General features: G+C 43.8%; 1 protein-coding gene across 1 annotated transcript in view; it reads left to right on the top strand.

The window, feature by feature from the left end:
• The window catches only part of NELFB (negative elongation factor complex member B), a 411812-nt gene extending 391402 nt beyond the window's left edge, over positions 1-20410 (top strand). Inside the window, exon 13 of the mRNA XM_069609721.1 lies at positions 19321-20410. Within this exon, the coding sequence (XP_069465822.1) occupies positions 19321-19458 (138 nt within the window). The 3' untranslated portion in view covers positions 19459-20410. The remainder of the gene's footprint in view (positions 1-19320) is intronic.
• The last annotated feature ends 5015 nt before the right edge of the window (positions 20411-25425 follow it).

The following is a 25425-nucleotide window of genomic DNA, read 5'->3' as shown; positions in this document are numbered from 1 at the left end:
ACCAAAAGGCTACAAATCTTACAAAATAATGCCCTCAGAGCTGCTCTAGGCATAAATAAAAGGGAACATATCTCCTCTATCAGACACCAATACCAATGGCTCTCCACCGACAATAAAATCCATCTACAAATGCTCTCCTTGACGCACAAAGCCCTCAACAACGCTGCTCCTAGCTACCTGATGGACAAAATAAAAAGACAAATCTCCAGTAGACCGACTCCTAGATTTAAACTTGCTAAAATTGGCGGCACCAGTTTCCCTGTGCTAGCCGCTAAATGGTGGAATGATCTGCCACACAACTTGAGAACAGACCAACCTTTCGAACACTTTAGAAAGAATTTTACCAAGCACCTCAATGACAAAAATATGTAAGGTACTGATAGACACTTGTGTTATGCTACTCTATCTGAATGTATATATGTATGATTAGAGATATATCACAATTGTAAATAATTTTAGTAACACAGTATACAACTGACTGCCTCGCTTTATAGTAATGCCTCAACCTTTTGATCAGATATGCTCCCTGCTAAGTCTGTACATACCTTCTCTTTATCACTGTAAATTATGTAACACTGTAACTCTATGTAATATTGTAATTCTTTGTAACACTGTAATTCTATGTAACACTGTAAGCTTTGCATATTCTCTTCTCTGCGCTTGGTTACCCTTGGGTCTGGCGCGCATTACAAATAAATAAACAAACAAACTAACTCAAGGCTAACTTAGTGCAGGCAGGCACATGGAATGTGCAAGGTCTCAACAGTTTTGTCAAACGTAACTGGGTGCTATATTACCTGCGTAGGAACACAGTTGAGGTTGCTATGTTGCAGGAAACACATCTCACTGCTGAGCGGCAAAAGGTGTTGGTGAGGAAATGGGGCAAGGGAGCAGGGGGCGTGCTTAGGCTCTACCTACTCTGCATATGCCAGGGGATTGACTTGTGAAGAGGTTGGGAGAGCGTTGTGGTGCCAAAAGCTGGGAAAGGCACCAGCTCCAGACAGGGTACCAATAGATTTTAAAGTGAATGAGCCAGCCATTTGGGTCCTGTACATAATTATATAATACAATTTTGAGTCACAATCTGGTGCCTGTGTCCCGGACCGGTGCTGAGTTGGTCCCGATCCATAAAAAAAGGCCCAAGAGATCAACCTTGCAATTATAGACCAATTTCATTATTAGATGTTAGGGGAAGACTTACATCAGGGCTCTATTATTCCATCTGGATGTCTGGGTAAACAATAACCAGATCATTAATCATCGACCAGCAGGATTTTGTGAGGGGCTAAGTACAGTATATCAAAGTTTGCGGCTGTTTGTGTGTGATAAATACGCAGTCCTTAGGAAGGTTGGAGTCTACGCAGTCTATGTAGACGTGCATACTGCATTTGACACTGTGCCAAGGCACTGTCTCTGGGAGATCCTCAAAGGGCATGATATCCCAGTCGCCAGTTTCTGGCTTTCAGAGTCTGTACAAGGGCAACACTGCATTGCTTCGTTGGGGAATTGATGGCAGGACCTCTAGTATCATTAAAATGGAAAAGGGTGTTCACCAGGGGTGCCTTCTGGCCCCCGAGCTATTTTGCATCTGTATTAATGGCATAATTGAGGAGTTGTTGGCCTCCCAGACCAATGCACCGTTGCTAGCTGGCGACAGGATACCAGTCCTAATGTTAGCAGACATGAAATAGAACAAGATTTTGGGAGTGACAAGCTGGAGTGTGCCTAGCCTCCTCATTTGTTAATGGTCAACCGTAGCAGAAACAACATACGAGGTTCCCATAATCCCCTTAGTCAAATGATTACAAAGTAGGACAGTGTATGTTGTAAAACAGCGCAGAAAACTCTTTTGTTAATTCTTCAATAATTGAATTACAGTTCAAATCTCAAGTATATTGGAGAAACCAGAGTCGGCTGTTACAAGAAAAAAACTGCCAATCACCTATTGGGATGAATCTTGTTTCTCCAATATACTTGAGATTTGAACTGTTATTCAATTATTGAAGAATTAACCAAAAGGTTTTCTGCGCTGTTTCACAACATACACTGTCCTACTTTCTAATGTTAGCAGATGATGCAGTTTTACTATCACTGACGCCCATTGGTGTACGCAAGTAGCTGGATATATTTATTACCTTCTGCTAGAGAAATGGCTTGGCACTTAATGTAAGCAAAACAAAATCGATGATACTTAATTCCAACATCAGGAAGAAATGCAAATGGCTCAAGCTGGTGCTGGACGGTCAAATGGAACAAGCAACCTTTTACCTAGGGGTTAAAGTGATTGCATCCTGTGGATGGTCCATGCAGTTGGAGAAAGCAAGGGCCACCCTGGCTAGATATAGCGGTGCCCTTGGCAGGTTCACTGCAGAGCACAGAAATAGGGTGGTGCGTGTTTCATTAGAAGCATATAAGGCCCAGGCAAGACAAGCTACAATTTATGGGACAGAGCTGTGGGGGGAAGATGAATGCCTTCATTGACGATTGTTGAAAACGTTTTTTAAAGAACATATTGGGATTGCCTCTTTGTACGCCAAACCTGCCAGTGCTATTCGAGACAGGCATGCAGGGGATCAAAGCTATTTCTCAGCTCCGTCCAGTCTTTTTCTGGGTTAGTCTGTGGACCAATGCAAACCTTGTTAAATATAGAGAGGCACTGGTGGACGTTTTATCGCAGCCCGAGGGCACCTCTTTGAACTGGTTTGTGTCAAGATATGCCCGCGGGACATGGATCTTGGTGACTTCTGGCATAATCTCAGTGTAATTTCAACCCATTCTAAAGCTGTGGTTAAAACTGCTGCTCTTACCAAGACACAGCGGCGACACTTGTCCCTGGCTATTAAAATAGTTTTAAAAAAAACAGAAGGATATGAGGATTATCTCAATTATGTTAATCCCAACTACGAAAGATCACAGCTCATACATTTTTGCTTTGGGATCTACAGCAGCATCAAGACAGATGGCACAATGATGTGTTTCCTGTGTGCCCATTGTGCAATAACGTGTATGAGGACTTGAATCATTTAACGCTGTGCCCGGTCAAATTGCCTTTGAGAACGTTTTTTAAGGCCTCTCTTTTTGGCCCGTGGTTGCAGGACATTTAGGAAGGCTATGGCAATTTGTTTAAATGGTGCCGTTACGCCGGTAGTGTTCTCCACTAGTAAATATCCTCAGTGGGCACGGAGTGTACTATTTAAGAAGCAGACTGGGGATCCCTAAACACATTTCTTAGATATATTTTATTGTCAAGCAAGGCTTTTTTAATGAATTTTACACACTGAATGAGTGTGTGCTTTTTATGACTGCTTGTCGAAAATGTTTTTTTAACTGGGATAGTGCATTTTAAGGTTCCACACACAAAAAGCGATGAGGGTATGGATGGCGCTTGTTCGTGGCTAGTTAGAAAACACACATATGCATTATTTGTACTTACGCACCCAATCACAATGCCTCTGCCTTCTTTAATTCTTTGCACCCTAGGTTGTCCCCCCTACCGTGTGGGTCTGTGGATCTGGGGCGGGGACTTCAATTCCATGCTTAATACCACCACAGACAGATCTGACACCAAGTATAGGAGACCGGCCCCTCCCGCTAAGACCCTGAATGCTTTCCTGCAGCCGCTCTGGCTGACCGATGTTTGGAGGTCACTACATGGTTATTCACACTATTCCGCACCCCATTCATTGCACACCCGAATTGATTGTCTTCAATGGAGACAAACATCTGGTAGAATTAATTGAAGCAAAGCATAAGGCTAGGGTCCCCTCTGACCAGGTGCGGCTCTTGCTCAAGTGGCAAAGGACACCTTGTACACCACGGATTCCCACATGGAGACTGAGAGCAGAGTGGAAAGATTCAGTGCCTTCTGGGATGCCTTTAATAATGTCATCAGTGGTGTGGTGATAGGCAAGATGGGGGGGGGGGGTTGTCGGTAAGGAACTAATGCGAGCTATCTCTAGGACTGAAAACGAAATTGAGGCTGTAGAACGCTGCAATATGAAGGCTGGGGCGGTTGTTCGGGACCTCACAGAGCTGAAACAGAAATGTATGGCCGATTGGGATAGACGGGCAAGTTCTGAGTTGCTATACGTGTTTCTGCTGTTTCCACCTCTTCTGTAGTATATCCGCGGTTGATGAATTTATTTGCTTATAAGTTTATAATGTGGCTAGGAAACCTAGATCGCCATTGAGAAAGGGATTGTGAGAGTCGGTTCCGGACCAACCACACATGGTTTTAGTTGTCATTTACTTGACCGAGTCCTAATTACCTCCTGTCACTAGATAATTGCTACGGATTACATAATATATCTGCACATTATGATGGGAGACATGAGAATCCATTGGGTGAATGTAATGAACACAGAATGTACAACACAGTAGCATGATGTAAGGGAAAGCGTATTTGCACACTAACAGTACCTCCAGTTAGACCCAGAGGAGCATCCATAACCGATATAGGTAGTAAGAAATTAGCTGCCGTTTACCAATAGGTGATTTATGTTGCAATATATGTGCCCACGTGCCAATATTGAGTTACATGGGAACAGTGAAAGTTAAATTCTGAGTAGCATACCCTACGGACGCCGGCATAGGCGTCCTACAGATATACATATAGTAACCAGTATCGGGAATCCGTATGCCACTGCGTGAAGATGAATTAGTACGAAACTATCTTAGTTCTGTGTTAATATAACAGACTTAATGATTAGTGTTTTTTTGACACGCGCCGAGCGGTAAACACTTTTGACATTTCTGAGCAGCACCTATATGCGTCCACACGTTGCTAATGTTGCATGGAGATCCAGTCCTGCCCTCCCGTTTCCATTGTAGGGTGGGACTCGAGGCGTGAGCACGCAAACACCTCGGTGCTGGAGTGAGACGCTGCAGAGGATCTCCATGGCAACACATAAAAGGCTTGGTAGACCGCGCGCCCATGCGGTTTCCTCGGCGTCAGGACTGCACTCGCTAATGCTGCAGGTGACAAGAGTTTAGTGATGATACGATTGTGCATAAACCCGAGGGTTTACACAATAGTGATAGTACCTATGGACATCAATCTATAGTTTCTATGTTACCGTACCTGCCGCAGATAACTTTAAGCGCCCAGCGCATAAAGTTAGAGAATTGGATAAAGAGAAAATGATTCAGCAATTAAGCATGTATAGCCCTGAAGATGGTGCTTAGCACCGAAATGCATTGGCTAAATGCGTAAATAGACCTGAGGGTCTTTCTCAGCCAGAAAACACAGCACAGTGAAGCTGTGGTAAATCGGAATAAATACTTTCCTGCACATTTTTACAAAGGATTCTGTCATTAATGGAGAATGGAATACACGCATTTGACAAAGATTTAATTAATGAAAATAAGAAATAAGATATTCAGGGATAAGAGTACTAAGTACCAGCTCAGTGTTTTGAGCAAACTGGGAGCATCAGATTTATCCAGGTGATTTCACCTGGCTCTGCTTGTTGAAAAGGAAATGATGCATGCTATGAATGATTAATGCAATGTTGCCTGCCGCGATCAGCTCCCTGTACTCTGCGGATGCTAGTGGCTGTGGCTGTGGCTGTGGCTGTGACCTTGACGAAGCACTCTCCCAGATAGCATTACGTCAGCTGGATGCACCACTGACTGGAGGAACTGAAGTCCACCATACTGTCATTGCCCTCCGGTAAGTTCCCTGGTGCGGACAGACTGGCAGGCACATTTTATAAAGAATTTGTGGCAGAAGGCTTACAAAGTGGGCCTGCTTCCAACCAGCCTAAGAGAATCTATTATTGTGCCTGTGCTTGAACCTAATAAACCCAAGCTGTGCTGCAGCTCTTATAGACCGTTGTCGATGGTCAATGGGGACTGTAAAATTCTTACGGCCCTGCTTGCAAATCTGCTGAAGACTGTGATTAGTACCCAGATACACCCGAACCAGACAGACTATGTTCCTGGGAGGAGCACTGCCTTAAATCTGCAGAGGTTGCACCATATCATTGAAAGGACCACGTCCTCTAGTGAACCCTTTGCAGTGGCCTCGTTAGATGCACTAAAGGCATTCAGTTTGGTCAGGTGTGACTGGCTGCATGCCACACTGCAGCGATTTGGCATTCGGTTGGGCTTTCGGAAATGGGTGGAATTGGTCTACACTAAACCAATGGCCAGAGTTAAGACCGGCAGACATGTCTCTGGGCTGGGAGCTGAAAAAGGGCACTATACAGGGATGCCTGCTATCCCCTTTGTTATTTATCCTGGCTATGGAGCCGATTGCAGCATTTCTGAGTACCGACTACGTGGAGGCTGGCATCCCCATAGACTGCACAGTGCATGTGTTATCAATGTTTGCTGATGACATGTTGCTCTGTGTGCAGCGGTGTGCAGTCATAATGTCGACATCAATAATGTCGACAGTCAAAATGTCGACAAAATAATGTCGAAAATGTATAATGTCGACATACAAAAATGTCGACACAATACATTTTCGACATTATTTTGTCGACATTTAATAAAAGCATAAATACATTCTCTATATATATACACACAAATACGTTGTTGATGGTAAGTTTGATATATCAGTATGTTTATTAAATTGAAAGTAGTATGTGTAAGTAAACGTAACTGTACAACATAATAAATAAATAAAATTAACAATACTTTTACTTTAATAAATATATAATTAAATACAACACCTTTTTGTAATTCATTTTAACTTGTTATATAATAAAGAACCAGTAGATGGCGCTCGAGAGCTAAAAATGTATGTCTATAATTATTAACTTATAATTGTTTTGACTTTCTACGTAAGGTACGTAGCACAACGTAAACGTGAGCGCCATTTTTAAAGCTCACTTTCGACTTGTTTTTACCGCGGTCGCGTCCTCGTCCCTTCGCTCCATGGATTTGTTTTTTTTTTGGGCATTTCATCATTTTTTTCATGGTTTTTCATCTGACGGACCGGGTCTATGTGGATTTCAAGGATTTTGTCGTACGGATGGTGGATTTTTTTTTTCGGATATGGCTTTTTTGGAAGTTTTTATTTTCATGGAGTAGCGAGATTACCCGGAACTGATTATTGGACTTTCGAGTAATATGGATTTTGGACACTTTTCGGTGAGTTTGGATACCTTTTTTTACTGAAGCTGTGGATTTCAACAAGAAAACGGTACTTTTTCACGGTTAATGCAACGTCATTTTGCACCTGGATTCATGGATTTTATGGGGGATTCTTCACCTTTTTAACACGGAATCTTGGCCACCATGAACTGTAAGTACTCTTTTTAGCATTTTAAGTTAAAAGCTATGGAATCTAAGTAAATGTCCTTGTTCTCTACTGTGAATGCTTGTACTAATTGCACTAATTTACTATCATAGTCTCTGTATTTTTTGGTTTTCGGTGCCTGATTTGCCAAAGAAATTGTTTGCGAAATTCTCATTTCTTGGTGTTGTTCTTCTAACTTTAAGTCTCGCAAGAAATGCCACAAACTTGGATTTTGGGTATTGAAATTTTTACTTATGCGGCTATGCCAGCCTTCTAATGCGTTATTTGTTCGGGGTTTGTTCTCCATGGTGTTGCGGTAGCAGTTCCATAACTCAATTGTGTATTTTGGTCGGCGTCTGTTGCCACTCCGTGTTAACTGGCCTATCCATGTATTTTCGAAGTAGTCTAGTAAATTTGTTAATTCATTCTCATGATTTTTATAGTATTCACTGTCAATTAAATGTTCGTAATAATTAATAACATGATTCTCCGGTACAAAAGCCAATGCAAAAAGTTTTTTTACGTTAATCTGAAAGTAACTGTCCTCCGTATATTTTGCTGACAAACCTAATTTCTGTATTTTTCTCCAAACACTTTGAGTGAAATGAAAAAAACAACCCTTTATTGTAGTGTCTTTGTACACGCATGAAAAACCCTTGATTTGTGCTGTTTCAAAATCCATGATTATTGTCTCTGGTTGTGAATCTGGTGTAGTTTCCTTAATTTTATTGTATACGATTTTGTAAGCGTCCTCTGTTTTTTTTGGCATCAAAAAGTAAATCAGTGGTAATGTTTTGTCATTGATTGTTCCATGGACAGTATAAAATTGAAAAAACGGGTGGGGGCATACTTTAAACGTGGCGTCACTTTGCCAATATTTGCTTTGACTTAGATGGCGAAAGTTTTCAGAGGTAGCGAACACCAAGATTTTTTCATTGTTTATTCCCATTTCGCCACAATAAAAATGTTCTCCTCTCGCTGTAATCTTAAAAATATCCGGAATACGTATATGTTCAAAGGATGTAGGTGGAGGGGGTAGGTTTTCATTGGTATGTTTTGCTCGGTTCATAGTGCGTTGCATCAACTTTTCAGCTGGTAATTGCGCTGTTACATGCGTTGGTAATTGGCCACAAACTTCCCTGAGTACCGATCCACTAGTTTCCCCCTCATGTTCTACTGCTTTTCTTTTAAGTTCCGTTAATGTTTTCCTGATGATTATATTTGTTTGATCAGGCATATGATTGTGTTCAGCGTTTCCCTTTACATCTGTTCCCACTGTTACTGCGCGGGCTGATCATTTATTTTTTGTATATTCTGTGCAGCGCCAGTATATTCTCTCTTTTCGCTGAAGTTCTTTACAGAATATGTATCCATTCCATACCAGCTGCTTACTTCCTTTTTGGCTTTCTATAAATTCTATTTTGTTTTCCATTTTATCACCTGAAACGACACGTAAAAATAATTTTTTTGAGGTACTGTATACTATTTCCTTTATTGTAGACGTAATTTTTCATAATGGTAGTGCGTCTTACCTTTTCGCTAGAAAAAAGTACGAAAAAAATGCTGTCAATTGCCCGAAGTAACCTCTCAAGAGATGTTCTGTCAGGTAATGACGGTTTTTTCACAGCCGTTACCCGTTTCCTGCTATCAAAAACAAGGTGCTTTACTCAGGAATGTCATCTAGCGTGTTAACCATTTCGTAACCTATCTTTATCCAGTGTCACAGACAAGTGGGTGATTACGGACGAAGGGAAGGGAAGGGGAGGGGGTGCTGGGATGGTTCGTGATGGAGGGTGAGGTTGGGGGGGTTGGGGGGGGGACCCCCCCCAATGATTATTTCTGGTTATTGTCTGTGATAATCGACCATTTTTTTTGTCGACATTTTTTTTTCGATAAATTGACTTCTTCCATTCTATGTATAGGATGTCGACATTATTGTTTTCGACATTTTTTTTTCGACTTTTTTGCATGTCGACATTTTTTTGTCGACATTTTGACTATAAACCGTGTGCAGCACCCGGAGGTTAATTTACAATATATGCTGGATGTTCTGGACTACTTTGCGGAGCTCTTGGGCATCACCGTTAGCCAAGATAAATCTAGCCTTTTCCCTGTTGCAGGCTTGAAAGGGCTCATTGTGCAGAGCTCCCCTGTATGTTGGTCCAATGGTGCTTCAACACTTTAGATCCCAGGGGGTTCACATTAGACATGGCCCTAAGGCCTCGCATGAACACAACACACAGGATTGGCAGGGCAGCCCTCCTGAAAATGGTGGTACGCCCTCGCCTCTTCTATCACTTTTGTGAATGTTCCTTTTGCGATATCTAGGAAGTTCAACGATTTTAATTCTGTTGCCCGAGGATTTTTGTGGGGTGGCGGCAGGAACAGGATAGCCTTGTGTGCACTCCAGAGGTGCTATGAGGATGGGGGAATCAGGGATACCTCACTTCGAACTAGATATTACCTCGCACTGCAATTAGTAATGGGATGGCTAGCCGATGAACCGTCATTGGATACGACTCTTTTGCATCCATCAGTTCGAAAATTTTACCTGAAGGAAGTGCTGTGGGTGCCGGGAGCCCTACTCGCCCTGGCACCAAACCTACTGTCACTGGGAAGGATGCTGTGGCACAGGGCCTGGAAGATACTGGGTGTCGCAGACCCACACTCTCCACACAATACCCCTGGTTGTGCTGCTGGCTCAACAGAGAGGTGGGGTGCAGTGCATTAGGAAATACTGGGAGGCAAATGGGGCGGCCACTGCAGGTGATTTACTCCTTGAGGGTAGGCTGGCTGGGTTCGACAAACTGGTTGAATGGTTTGGCATATCTAAGGGTCAATTTTTATTGTACATACTGTTGATATGGATCATAAGGACTAGATGACCTGAGCCTCAATACAGCACGGAGGGCATCCCAGTTTTTGTCAGCTATGTATGATATGTCGGAGTGTGGCCACGTGATATCTAGACTCTACGAGTTACTCCTGAATGTCCATTTTATGCCAGGTTTAGGGGTAAGAGCCAAGTGGGAAGCAGAACTAGCCAGGGACTGAACAGATTCAAAGTTTACACGCATACTCCTTTATGTGAAAAAGGTCTCCAGGAATGCCAAGTTTAAACAAATCTAAATTTACATCACACACATAGCGTATATGACCCCTCAGAAGGTTTCCCAGTGCCAGGGCACGAACGTGCAGGGCTGTCCATGGTGTGCACATCCAGAAGCCGACATCATCCATACGTTCTGGTCCTGCTCAGTAATACAGGGTTTCTGATCGGATGTTGAGAAAAGGGTGCATAAGGGTGGCATAGATATGCATGCATGTCCCCCTGAGACCTTCCTGTTGGGGTTATTCCTGTGCAAACAAGGCGTCTCACATGAAGGACCTAATCTGTGTGTTGGCCAAGCATAGAATTGCAATGGCTTGGTAGTTTGCGGATGGCGCTAGTGTGGAAGCGTGGTGGAGAGATCTCCAGAGGTGTGCGATGGCGGAAACGGTTGTATGGCATAGGGACATATATAGGGGTCTGAAATGGAATAGTGTGAATGTGGCATCGTGGAACCCACTGGTACAGGCAGTGTTTCAGCGTACTGATCATATGGCACATCTCACTGAGAATTGATGTACGTCGCTGGGGTGTGGATGGCATGGCTTGTGGTGTATATACATAATTTGCACATTTGCAGTCTCTAGAATGGCAGTACGGGCACAGTTTGGGGGTTTTCATGTTAAGTTTGCATATGGTTGCGCTCTCTTGTGCTGTGCGTGGACATTGTATACATACTAAATGTGTCTGTCATGTAACGCTTTTGGAAGTTGGCATTGCATGGGTTAATAAAGAAATAGTGTTTTAAAAATAAAAAGATGTATTGCCAACTATCAATCTCTTGGTTATTTAACGGTTCCTTTTAAGATCGTTCTCTTTAGCGTACAGAGAGGGCTTTCAGAGATCGCCGTAGATTAATTGGGGTTCCATCTAGAATCACTGCGTATGATAGCCACGTTATCGGGTGCTTCCCTAATCTCGAGGGAAAATGATTACAACCCTTCAGGGCATCCTTCATATCGGCCGTGTATAGATTATCAAGAAAGAGGGCGAAGACACAGCCCTGTTTCAGGCCGACGGCAGTAGGGATAAACTTGCTGGCTCAATCTCACTGCTGCAGACGTCTCACAGTAGAACTGTATAATCAGACTGAGCAGGCCTGGACTGATTCCCCTCTTTAGAAGTTTGCCCTAGAGTCTATGCCTTAACACTCTATCAAAGGTGTTGGAATAATCAATAAAGGCCATGTAGAGTAGCATTTTAAGGGCTATCACACTATGTATAAATTATTGCAACGTACAGATGTTGTTATAAAGGGTGCTGATCACCTTTCTGAAACCAATCTGTTGCACAGAAAGGTGTTTGTCCTTCACCCAATAAAACAACATCCCTAGCAAGAAGGTGCAGAAAAGCTTACCATGTGAGTCTAGCATTGCAAACCATCTATAATTTACAGGATCGTCTCTTGGGCCTTTCTTATAGACTGGGATTAGAAGGGACTTCTACCAGGAATCGGGAATACGCCCTAAAGAGTTTATAAAGCAGAAAGGACCATAGGTCGGATATCTGAACAGAACTAGATTGCACATACCATCCAGCCCAGAGGCCCTTGATGGCTTCAATGTTATTATTTGTTCATTAATCTCTTCCTGGCTTATTATAACCTTATAATTGGGCATATAAATATTAATCCCTTCGCCTACAGCAGACGAATCCGGTATTGGAGGCTTGCCATAAAGCTTGCCTATATGCACCCCCAAGACATCTTCTGCAAACGGATTTATTTTTAAATGTTATAAGCACTATGCATGTCCTTCACTGAAGTCCGGTTAAAAACAGCATTGGCAAGGCCAACAGTTTTGGCCTGTTAATAAGTATTCAGCATTTCGCAGGCACTGCTATTAGATGCCCAGGTACTCGCACCGTTTTGCCCCTGCTGCCATCAATAGCTAGTTAATACTGCTACGGCAGTGTTTTGGCAAGTGCTTTTCCCATGCCTACACAAAAGCCCTATCTGTTGGCGTTGCTGATGCTTGTTTAAATATTTGGCAGGGCGCTAATGTCAGTCTCTTGACTCTCATCTAAAGTAAGCAGTTTCTACCGTAGACCTGGTGTCCCCGTTTCCCTTGTTAGTGTACAGCCCTTATTGTCCCCTACATTCTTAAGTACTACCTGGCTGGAAGTGAGGGCCAAAAGCCACTCACCATTTTTGTCAAAAATCCCTCAAACATCCTAGGCTAGACCTACTGTTTTGTTCATGTTAGTCCTAAGGCAGGGGTCTGCAACATGAATGTCACCAGATGTTTTGTACTACAGCTCCCATGATCCCTTTCCATTGCCTATCATAACTGGGTCTGATGGAAATTGTAGTCCAAAACATCTGGAGAACCAAAGGTGGCAGACCCTTGCTCTAAGGGACTGCATGGGAGCGCCTTACAGACTTGAGTCCCACTCAGACTGCTTCCTTTCACTCCCTGATGTTCCTCTCCCTATGCCTCATTATCCCTCTGGCTACTCTCTTCCCTTCAGCTGCTCTACCGACCTTCTACCCATCTCTCGTCCTACGTCTTGCTTCCCTGTCTGTCCAATGTCGCTTTCCCTCTATAACCTACCACCTCCCTCTGGTGTCACCACCTCCTACTCCGTCCTAGCTCTCTTCTCCACTCTACTAAAACTCTTTCCTCGTCACACTACTACCCTCCCCTGTCTGCACTAATGCTAACCCGTCTTTGTACCTCTACCACTCTCCCCACTACTATTCTGCCCTCTAAACACTACTACTGCTCCACCCCACCCTCTCACTCTCCTGTCTCTCTCAAACACTACTCACCCTTTACACTCATTTACCCACCTTGCATGCACACTCACAACAAAGTACCACTTGCTTTCACCAACTAATAACTGACCTTTGCTTCAAAACGCCTCCACACTCCAGTCCACTGGCATTCCTCTTTGGTCTCTTTTCTGCCACCTCTGACCTCACTCAAATAACAGACACCTTCCTGTTTCCTGTCCCTGTTCTTAGCCTCCACCCATTGGATCTCTGACCCTAACCAATCGGGTTCCGTCTTCCCCAGCCCGCAGTTATTACAAGGGTCCGTGTTTACAAAAAGGGGGGGATAAACTACGCCACTTTCTTCCTCACACAGCCGCTGTGTTGCAACAATGGAAGCCCGCTCTGGCGAGTGTTCCAGTTTGTGTTCTGGTGCCACCTTCCGGCTAATGCCCTGGTGAGGATTGGGGAAATAGGAAGCATTATAGCAAGCCGCTCGCACAGTGCTATGAGTGTCTTTGAGGGGGCTCCATCGCTGCTTTCAGAGCGTGACCTGTGCTGCTGACCTTCTGCGGTGTTCTGGGTTATTTGCAGCCACGCTGATCTTGGGTCTCTCTGCTCGCCTGTTCGATTTCTTTTCTGTACATTGAGTTCTGCTGACTGGAATCTCCTTTCTGGAGAGACTGGTGTGTTACGTTCTTGCTGGTGGTCTGCCTGGGTTTTGTGTTGCCTGCAATGACGGAATTATGTTTGTCAGGCATCTTTGCAAAAGTATGGGGTGATACGAAGTGGTACCATTCCTATACAAACAAGCACTTGGGGAGGAGACAGGAATTGGACCCTCTCAGCTCACACATTTGATCTCCATGGTAGGACTGCCTCTGACGTCCACCCTTGTACGTCTCCCACCACGGGCCTAGATGGGGTTCCATCTCCTGTTGACAAGGTCAGACTATGAAGCTCGTCACAAGAGGTGTATACTCCCAGATTAAATAAGAATATTAGAAGCTGAGTGCAAACAGACTCCTTTCCGGATAGTGCATTCATTCAAATCTCTGGCTGCCTGCCATCATTCATGATCGGGACATGCAAACCTTTCCATGTTACTTCCTGTGCTTTCACCCAGTGTGGATTCTGCCAAGGCATCCGAGACACTCGATTCACACACAAACCAGATCTGGTCCGAGCCGGGTGCTACACTACTCTCTAAGCTGTCTGGGTGTGATCATGTATGGGCTCTTCAGTTTCCTTTTTCACAAAGGGTTAAGGATTGGCTGATTTTTAGACTGGTGTGCCCTCTATTGCATCCATAAGCATACAGCAATCTGGATCCTACTAATCCAGATTTCAGTAAGGCTCTGACCAAGCAGACGAGTGAGCAATCGTACAAACGGTGTGATGGTACTTGCACAGGGGACAGGCTGGCTGTTTTTGTTTTTGTTTTTTGTTTTTTTTAAAAAATATTCTGCTCCTAAGAGGCCAGGGTCTCTCAGGGAGCAGATTGGAACAGCATCCCTGATGAAGCATCTGATTAGTGCTCCCCAGTGAAAACTAATCAGAAGGGTGGAGCAAAAAGCACAGAACTTTTACCTTTGGCAAACTCCCCAACCTCCCACGCCATACCACCTCACCCCTGGCCCAGGCTGTACAGAAAGTTTTTGAAAGCTCTCATTGATTTTACCAATGTCCATTTTTTTGGCAGGAGTGGGTGGCTCATGAGTTTTATTTTGCATTTTCTTTGGCAAGGGTGCTGGTGGGTAGGCCTGCTGTTCCTCGTACTCAGCCCTTTTTATCTCTTGCTCCCTCCCTCTCTCCTCTCTCCTGCTCTCTCTGTTCCTCCTACTCCCTCTTTCTCTCTTTACCCCAGCTTCTCCTACCCTCCTCCCTGTTCTCTCTCCTGTTACTCCATCCTGCCTCTCTCTCTCTGCCTTTGTCCCTCTAATCGTTCTCACTCCCTGCTCTCTCCTCCCTTCTCCATCTCTCCTGGGCTCTCTCCTATTTTCTACCACCCCCCTCTACACCTCTCTCCTCTTTCACTCTCTACCAGTCTTTCATTCTGGTCACCCTCTACTCTCTCTCTCCCTATCTCCCATACCCTCTCTCTACTATCATGCACACCCACAACTCACTCCACTCGCTCACGCTTAGTACCACACTCTCATATGCTATATCTTATCTGCACTCTTCTCCAATATATCCAACAGGTTTTTGGCATTCCACTCGAACCTCCATTCTCTGCTTGGTCTCCCAGCCCACCAACTCTCCTCCTAAACTTACCCGAACAATTTCATATCTGCTTGTGAACACTGGCATTGTATACCCGTACCTTCCTACTTCACTGCCTCCTCTCCATTTATAGCAAAGCATATTGACCATTTCTCTACTCTCCTCCTCCTAGCACCTGCTCCACCTCTAGCACTTTCTCCTGCGAAACCTGTATGATATAGACACCCCTATACTCCTGTAGAAGAGAGGGAATGATGCTCTCCAAAGTATAAATGGCTCAGATTGTGCCTCTTCATCCTTCTACTTCACCACCAGCACCTGATAAAGTCCCCTCAACCAGTCACATCTCCGAAACCTAGAAGCCTTTTCCTCTTAAGGAGCAAAGAAAGCGGCAGACTTACAGGCTGTATCATGATGATATGAGCCCTGGTGGCTAAGATATCGACCGGAGCAATGATGATGACACCGATGATGCAAATGATTTCGAAAAGTATTTCGCAGATATGGGAGGCTGCATGGGTATGACCTTTTGCCCTGCCAAGTTTTCTTCAGTGGACAGATTACATTTTGTATTCTTTACAAAACATGTGATGTTTTTGAATAAATATTCAAATGTCAGTCCTTCTTTTGACCTAATGAAGCAGCCATTGAAGACTCTGAGAACCGCCCCTTTTATGCAACACACTAGGAAAGCCGCCATCAGTGTCCCCTGTACATCGGCTGCCATAGTACACCTTTTTCAGTCTGGTGCTTTTTCTCTTTCATGGCACGTGTATGCCAATGATATCTGTCGATATGGAATTGTTTTGATATCCCCAACAGCCTAGACTGCTGAAAGATTATACACTCTGAACCTCCTTCCACCATATGAAAGATGAAGTATGAAAGTACAACTGTGTCTCAAACCCCCTGCTCTGGCCGTACCCATTCACTTAGTTTGCACACCTTACCTGGACAGTAGGCCCTGCTAAAAGATAGAATTTGGGATTTTCAGCTGCTAAGATTTTCTGTTGACGTTCATCAAAATGCTTAAATCCAATTATTTTGGCTCTACTTTCCAGTTCTCATTTTTCTGAAATTTCTTTCTTGTGGTAATCTGCTGAATGTTTACTAGTGGACCTTTTACTTATGTCTTTACCTGCACTTCACAGCATCTCCCTCTGAGTAAGCTTTGAGCTTTGGCCTCCACTACCAAGAATGATTTCAAGGGGGCTTTTGTATGCCTCTTTGAGGCCAATTAACAGTTGTGTGGAGTTTCCCCTTATGATAAGAAGGCTCTTGCTACAAGTCTTCCAGCTGTATTTTGGATTGGGAATTTCTTGCCCTAAGTTCTTCTGAATCTTTTCACAGAAATTAAGAACACTGTATAAAACTACCGAGTGAACATCTGAGTTACTCTTACGTCTTAGTTTTGTTTCGCTCAAAGTTTAAATGCTGGCTCTGTGCCGTTTAAAGGGCTGCAGAGCCCCTTCTCCCGGTCCTCATTCTGGGGATACATCTGATGCATATAGCTAAAAAGGCGTATTCTAGGTAATCATGGAAAAGTCTCTTTTTATCAGTCAATGCAAAACACAAGCATAAGTCTCGCCAGATTCCTCCATTAAAATTATTTTAATTAAAGGCACCCAGTTATATGAAAATCTGTGTAATGTGGTTTGAACTTTGAACTCACGCTTAGATTATCATACATTTATGATGCTATTCCACTTATTCATGCATTCCTCATATCGTCCACAAATCAGTGCAATAGTATATCCAATATTTAGTGGTTTTTGCAGTAAATAATTTAAAAATAGATATCTACAATTTCTTGACGATGACACAAAGAATGTTGACGTGTCTTTCTTATTAAGCTATCCTCAAAAGCAGGCTAGGCTTTTATCAGAATAAGATAATTCCTAGAGATTGCACTAGGGCAGTGTGTAATGTTTGAGTATGATCTGGCAAAAGCGTTTGATATAGCATATAGGAATGGAGGTTTAATATTGAATATAGTAGAAACATATTCCTATGTTGACTGAAGAACATGAAGCGTTCACACCTCGTTGATGGAATTTCTTAACATAAGAAAAAGGAGCATCCATTAAATAATAAATATGCCTAATGGGAGCACTTATTTACATCTATGTTCATTTCACTACTTTTTAAGTTTAAAGGGCAAACACACCTTACGTATCCCTCTTTTGGTTTGCAAATGTACATGTACTAAATTAATTTAAACAATGTACGTTCGGATACATGCCACCTAAGGTGGACTAGGAACCAAAAGTGGTCCTTGAAATGTTTTTCAAAGTTGCCCCATATTTCATTATGCAAGCAAATGTAGAAAGCAAGCCGAAACCCTCTCAGCAAGGTCTGGGGATAGGGAGGAGGGTGTTCCCGGCCCAATGAAATTTGGAAACATGGGCCCAAATGTAATTTATAGCACATCTGTCCCCGCATAGATATTAAAAAGTAGTTAGGCATAACTATAAACTGAAAGTCTATTTTTAACTGTGAGAAATGACATACTGGAAGCTTTAACACATCATTTGCTTCAGAGGGATTTGGGGTATGGAGAGAGATTGAAGGATGGGGGTGTGATGAGGATAAGACGAGCAGAAAACCACAATGACCACTTATGGTTTGGAGGCCCGCCAGGAAATCGTTAGTTACCTGTAGGCCAGTGCAAAATCTTCCAAGAAAAGTCTGGCTGCTCTAAAATAAACAAAAAGTGGTCACTGCAAAAAAGTGCAGCAGCCTTATATTAACAGGTGTTCCAAATTGAGTGCTTGACCACAATCTACAAAAACTACCGTTAGAATTGACACACAATATTTATTCAGGATCAGTCCTTTGTCCGCATTAATTTATGTAAAACCTGTTTAGAGCAAAAAACGCCTTGGGAAGGATTTTTTGTAATCTCTTCATGGTAATCTTCTATTGTGCAAGATCAAGCGCAAGCATAGCATATGTTGAGATTGGATAATTTAAAAAGTGCTTCCTTCAGTGAGTGCATAGCATCTAAGATGTATGTCCACAAGCAAATATGCAAAGATGTCCCCTGGACTACAGTAGGCGTCTTTCTTTTCATTTCTTTGATTTTAATTACTGTGATGGCAATGATTTTCAAAGGGAATTTAATGTTCCGTCTTCATGTCAAAAGAACATTTTTGACCAGATCTTTACCTGGCAGTCTTTCTTCACCTCCTACTGCAGTTCATGCTTGGGGATATTTCCATATGTAGAATTGGAGTTGCTTTGATGTAAAAAATGTTACTCACTGTAGTAACACCTGTATTTTGAGCCCTTCAGCCCCTTTATTAATGTATCCCACTCTGCCTCCTTGACTCTTTCCTGACCATAGCTTACTTCCACTTGCAGATGCAGGGAATAAGGATGGAAGTTGGAGGGATAAGTGGGATTGTGCATGTAGATCCATTAACACATATGCACCTGACTCAACGCGTGCAAATGGCTAAAGGAGCTCCCATGTTAAGACTAGATCAGTTACTCTGGTGAGTAACTCACTTGTTTGGAAAGCGTAATATTGAGTAATTATTTCATAACCCTGATAGAATTTCCTTTATCCGACCATTAGTTATTTTACACTATTTCGAATGGTCTTTTACTGTGTCTTTCTTCCCACAGCCCCTCCTCAGTGTTCAAACCTTCATATTGGATAGGAGACCAAACTCTGAACCAGGGGTTCCGTGGGTAGTATTGTTCGCCTCTCTCTGTGAATGCGTTGTAGCTAGGTGCTATTGGAGCTTGACAATGACATGCTGCTACTTTACATTTTCTTCACCATTTTTGGACCAATGCATTACTTAACGCAATTGCTTATTTGCTGATCAATCATAGAGAGTAAGTCTGGTTTAATATTGGTGTTTTTGCTTAACAGCAGTTGCTGTAGTGTAGGCCGCTTTGGAGGATGGGTTGCCTTTGCGAGAATCGCCATACAAATAAGCTATTTCACTCACATGTTTTGATTATTTAGACTCTTATAGCTGAATTGATTTATACAAGTTTTTCTTCTCATTCCAGAGTGGTGATGCTGTAAAGGATTTGTATAATCAACTAACCGAGAAACAGCAACAGAGGAAGCCCAGTCCAGCAGCTCAGGCACCCGAAACACCCAGCATGGATTTACCTCTGCACACTGTTACACCCCCTGTCATATGAGAGCCTTCAATCAGATGTAGCATATTGGAGCAGCTCGTGTGGTGCTAGACTAAAGGAGCGATGATGTTTCTTCACCTCTTTAGGTTTTGGATGTCTTCAGACCCCCCCCACCCGCGGCCTCGTTTAATTGGCAGCACAGTGGAAGAAGGTGTTTCAGCAATAGCTACCCTGGAAGATGTGTAACCTGGGAAAATTGGCATGGACCAGTATAATCCTTGACTGGTTAGTCCTACATTGGCAGAAGGATCCTTTCTGTAGCAGTCATAGCTGAAAAGATAATTTGTATTTATTAATCATAACTCAACAACTAAACCAGAAACCGCCCTGACATACACTTGGGAAATTCTCATGAAGCCCTGTTTAGGCCTCTGTCTCAGAGCAGCATTTCTAGCTGGTTACCACATACCAATCTCCTGTCCTGAAGGTTTTTTCTGCAGTAACATTGTATGGATAATAGAGCATTTTCCTTTAGAAACCCTGGCTATGTGGGCGTTCCCTTGTTAGCCGCTTTCAGTTGAAATCAAGGTTCTGCTACTTTAGACCTTCCTTGCCTTATTTCGTCATTTTAACATTTTCTTTCTGTATTTGGACTGTTCGGTCTTAAGAGCCCTTCCGAAATGTCCACCTGCAATAAAGGTTGAGGTACAGCAAGTGAGGATCCGTATAAATAAATCATGAGATGGACTGTCGTCTGAGTTCTATCTGCAGCCACATGGCCGTCAAGCAATGAGCAAAGGCAACAGCAATGACTGTTGCTGTCTGCCAAGGAAGCTTTAAAGCACCAAGGAACTATGTAATGGAACAAGACATGCACATTTGTAAATAGTTTTTTTATAATGTCGTTCACACGTTGAGGCTCTTTTATATGTACAAACAGAATACAGGTTACCCTGATTAATGTGTTTGTTGCTTAGTGTGGATGCCCCCACGAGAATAAACGATTATAACTGTACTACCCTTACATTATTTGTGTGTTTTTCTCATGCTTGTACATATCATAATAAACACGCAGCCATGCGTCTAATAGCCTGTCCGGATACATACAGAGAGAGGTGGTGAACAATATATGTGGTCACATCTTGCTCTGTTTCCGCTGACAAGTCTCGGACAACCAAGCCACATAATAAAAGCATCTTTTTGAAGAATTCTGTTTTACCATGACCGAAGAACAGTCACAAATACTTGGTTTATGAAACGAGAGCATTTGTGTGCTATTGAAAGCGGAGTGATTTTATTTGTTGGCCTTTTAGTGTGTGATCAAAACTATATAATTTCTAATCACTGTGTGCCCCACGCCAGGGAAGAGTGGGGAGGTGTTAGTCGGAGCGCACTGTTGTAGCAAGCGTTCAATTAGCGATTTGAATAGTAGCTTGCTGGCACCCAGTATGTTGTGCCAACACAACTCTCTGAAGCCATGACTTGACATAGACAGCGATAGCTGATAAAAGTACCACCAAATCGAGGTAGTCTGTATTTCCCTATACATTGTAGTACCTCTAGATCCCACTTTTGAGCACAACACCTGTTCCTGTACCAGGGTTTTGTTGATTGCACCAGCACTTTCAGAAGTTGGCATACATTTTGGAGAGCTTTTGGATCTCTCTCGTCTTGTAACTGAACATCAAAATAATTTTCCAGCTTTTAATGTTCTCTGTTGATCAGAATTGAGGTCCGTTTGGTAATATCGTTGGGCTCCTCTCCGCCATTAGTGTTTAGCGTATATGTTTGGGCTTTATGATTATGCTGTACATAGTTTTGTTTTTAAAATACCTTTTTGTTTTGTTTTGATTGCATACTCTCTCCAGACTAATTGTAAGTCATGTTTACTTGACTACCCATATCACTTTGATTACTTTCTCTAGTTAGACACTTCATGTAGTGAACTCATTTATCCTCTTCCTCAGCACATTTGATCATATATGTCTGTCACTCAATGGGCCTCATTACAAGTTTGGTAGTAGCCTTGCTGGTAAAACCGGTAGCCTGTCGCCAAACTTGCAAATATTTAAGGCACCCATGAATGGGCAATTACCGGGTCCGGCGGGGCTGCAATACCCGGTAATTGCCTATTCACGGGTGGTGGAAATATTTGCAAGTTTGGCTGAAGCCTGCCGGTTTTACCGGCAAGGCTACTGCCAAACTTGTAATGAGGCCCAATATGTTTTTGAGTTCTCTATTGAATGCTTGAAGCAAATGGAAGTTGCCAATGATTCGGCTCAACCTTTGGTCTGAACTGGAAAAACCACATGATTAGTGCTCCGCAATCCATGGAGTGGCTCCAAACTAACGACATTGGGCCTGATTCACATTTCCTTGTTCAAACCTGTGCCTTAGGAATAACATTCTACTCTGTAGGTTGCTTGGATACCCAATGGAACAGCTCCTAGAGTAACTGCTGAATAAACCTGTAAGATCAACTTCTCAAAACTATTTCTCTCTGCAGAGATAGTCCCAACAATTTTAAGGGTGACGATTGCACACATAAGATGTATCTCTATTGCACTTCTTCGATTTGCCCTCCACCTCAGACCATTTCAGAAAGTATTGCAGAGGACCAAAAAATCGGAAAGGCGTACAGGTATGACTTCCAACCTTCTCCTAGACATTCACCACCTTTTTGTTTTATTTTATTGTTGAAAACGCTGACCTAATTTGAGAGCATTGGAGCACTCTACAGGGTGTTGGTAGCCAAAGTTTGGCCTGGCCGCTTAACAGTAGCACAGAACTGTGAGTTGTAACCTGTGCACTGGCCTGTGCATCCATTCGGATTAGTCCTTGATAAGGTGTTGTTGAAAAGGCCATATTTTGAGGGATTTGCATAAATTGACAATTTTGGGGCCATTCTGAGCTGATACTAGGGTCTAGTTGCAGCGGTTGGGTGCGTGACAAGAAAAGGATTGTGTGCAGACTCTCTTGGAACAAGTTGTGATTTGAGCCCATTGGTCGATTTACTGCATGGGCAGCATGTGCCACCAGCAACAAATGAGGCACAGCGGGATCACTTGCTTGCTACTTCAAAGCTTGGGCCTCTGTTGGAATGTCCAAATGTCTAGCAAGTGTAGTGTCTACAGAGATTTCAGTTCATCAGGCAGTCCTAGAAACATGGATTTGGAAGTCTTTCTCCCCCCCTTCACTGCCCCCCCCCCCCTCAAGAAAAAGTCAAAATTCAACAAATTGCAACTCTTGGAGCTCACATGAGCTACCAGTTTTTCGAATTTAGGTGATTTAACTGAAAAGAAGTGTTCGAACATACAAAGTGTTTGAAAATGACCTCATAAAAGTGATTGAAAAAGTGATGTTTTCGAAATTACTAGTAATGTAGAAAAAAATACTATAAACTAGTATTGTGCAGGGGTTTTACCCCCGGACTCAGACACACGCTCAAAGAAGGCCTTTGCTCTGACTATTTTGCTTCCGAGGTGCAAATCCAAAGGTCTGGATAGCTTCATATTCTAAATGCATCATCACTTCAATGGTGCCATTGTCGCCGAAACAAAGGAATGGCTCAGATCTACAGTGATCACAGACACACTTGGTCCTTTTTAATTAGGCAATATGCTTGAGTGCAATGAAGTTAGACAGGGTTCACCGCGCTTAGGGGTGCATTGAAATTTCGGTCCACAAAGTTGTACTCAAGGAGTGTTTATGAAGGTTAGCGAGAGGAGGGAGCTGGGAGCAGCTGCCTCTTCCAAGCTGGCAGCCTCGTTTTGCCAGTGCTCCCCAAGCCCTGCCTCAATGCGAGCCGCACCTTTCAATCTTCTCTGCTATTTGCATGGGATGGATCGATGAGTAATGCCCGTCCCCCACAGTTCTTCTATACTTCTATTTTTTTAGCCCGATGCTCCAGCTAAACATTGAATTGAATGCGTGCACTGGAAAGAGAAACACTTTTTTTAAAAATGAGTCTTTGATTGTTTAACAATATGCTTCTCCAGCATAGGGTCTGTCATGGATTCACATGGTCATGAATATTCCCCGTCGTCAGGCTGGGAATCCTCGGTAAAGAAAAAATCTGTCTGTTTCATTTCTGAACTGTCTTTCTCCTAGCAACCAATCACTGAGCTCTGGGTCATACTGCCCCCAGCCAACGACTGCCCTCTACCTAAGCCCCTCCTCTGGCAGCCATCTTCAGATTTTTACTGCACGTTCGAGTGTTGGGAGTCCTCGTGTTTAGCTCTCGATCTTTTACTGGGTTTTTGCACTTTTTGAAAGGGTTCACTCTATTTTTCCGTCAATCGGGCCTTGTGCTCCAACGATCAACCTTCGGATCAACGGCGAACCGGTTTCGGATTCTTCAGCGCCCCTCAAGGGCGGATTTCATCAAGTTTCTTTGTGGAGGCTTCCAGAAGATTTTCAGGCTTATGCCGCATGGACCATGTCTGAGGAAAAGGATCTAACTCCCCTCTTCAGGATTTGCTCCAACTGTGGCTTGCGGAATGTCTTTTCAGACGACCAGCAATCCGAGTGGCTTTACTGCCTGTACCCGGCGCAAAAGGAGGAGGATTGCGCATTTTGCCAGGAGATAGCCCCTCGCACGATGAAGGATCGGCACAGGTGGCTGAACAAGTGGCTACAGGCCAATGCCCCTGCTCTGGTTGGGTCCCAGCAGCATGCCTCTCACAGTTCCAAGAAGGCTGAGCGGGCTTCTAAGACTGAGGGCACCCCTCCCGCGGGGGTCCAACCAAAGGAGCACTGCAAGTCCACTGCCACCGGGAGCGCCTTTACAACGGGCTCCTCGGAGGCCAGGGTGCATTCGACGTCTCCAGCCTCCGTCACCAGTCAACATTCAGGATCTTCGGCCAAGAGTAAGTCAGATCATCCGGGCAAACTCAAGGAGAGGCCCAAGTCAGTCCTACTGGAGAAGTCCAAGGGGGAGCGGTGCTCTGACCCTCCCCCTAAAGAGAAGGCTAAACAGGACAAGGCCCTGACCGTGAAGGCCCAGGTGCACCTGTCGAAGGCTCAGCCTTCCATCGAGGGGGTGGCAGCGTCTCTGGCGAAAGCCGCCGAGACAGTCTCGCAGGGCGCAACCCCCACAAGACCAGTGTGTCCCTTCCTGCCAGGAGGGAGGTTGCGTTCCAACCCATAGAGAAGAAGATGCCAGTCATCTTCCCGAGACCTTCACCGCTGGAAGAAAAAAAGAGGGCGGGGGTGGTGCAGTGGCCCTCCTGACTCCGCGGCCAAGTGCTTATGGGACCAGTGTTGGGGAGAATTCTCCTTGTAGGGCTAATTTCCCTCCCCTAGTGAGTCCCCCAGTAGCTTTTCTGGATTTCTGGAGTTTATTTTTTCCACCTGGTAAGAGTGTACATCTTTTTTCTACTCTTACATGTGTTTTGGCCTATGTGTTTTTACTCATTATGTGATCTTGGGCACTGGAGCACACCACTTCAGGTGCCCCCGTTCTTGTATGGGTTACACCGCACCCTCAGTGTAGTAACCCAGGGTTGTCTTTAAGACTTCCCTCTGACTCCATTTCACTGGGGCTGACTACTGTACCCCAGAGAAAGGTAAAGTTGCCATTTACTTTACATAGTCATTTTTACCACAGATCCAGTACACCCCATCTTACATGGAGTACTGGAAATGGCTAATCTGTACCCCTTTTCTGTCTGCACCTCCCTGAGCATTGTTTCGCTCTTTTAACATTTAGACTTGGCTGGTGGCAGTGGTATCTACCCTAACTTTTCTACGGCGATTATATTAGATAAACGTGGTACTGTTCTTGGCTATTATATTAGCCTCGAACATAAACCCGCTTGACCAAATCGTCTTTCTTTTGGCTCCGGTTGGGTTTATTCACCATTTCTTTTTGTTAAAGTCCTTCTTGTGTTTTACTTTGCGCGGCAAACTAGGTCTGCCTTCTTTGTTCAAGGCACCTGGGTGTCTAGGTGGGCTGAATGTGAGGGAGCGGTGTAGTCACCCCCTGCACAGGGTATCCTAGGAAACCCCCTGCTGCGTGATTGACAGCCA

This window comes from Ambystoma mexicanum, chromosome 8 (genome assembly GCF_040938575.1).
Source record: "Ambystoma mexicanum isolate Mex_15411 chromosome 8, UKY_AmexF1_1, whole genome shotgun sequence".
In the NCBI taxonomy this organism is placed as follows: domain Eukaryota; kingdom Metazoa; phylum Chordata; class Amphibia; order Caudata; family Ambystomatidae; genus Ambystoma; species Ambystoma mexicanum.
The sequence above is the reverse complement of the archived record's forward strand: the minus strand, read 5'-3'. Positions and strand labels throughout refer to the sequence as shown.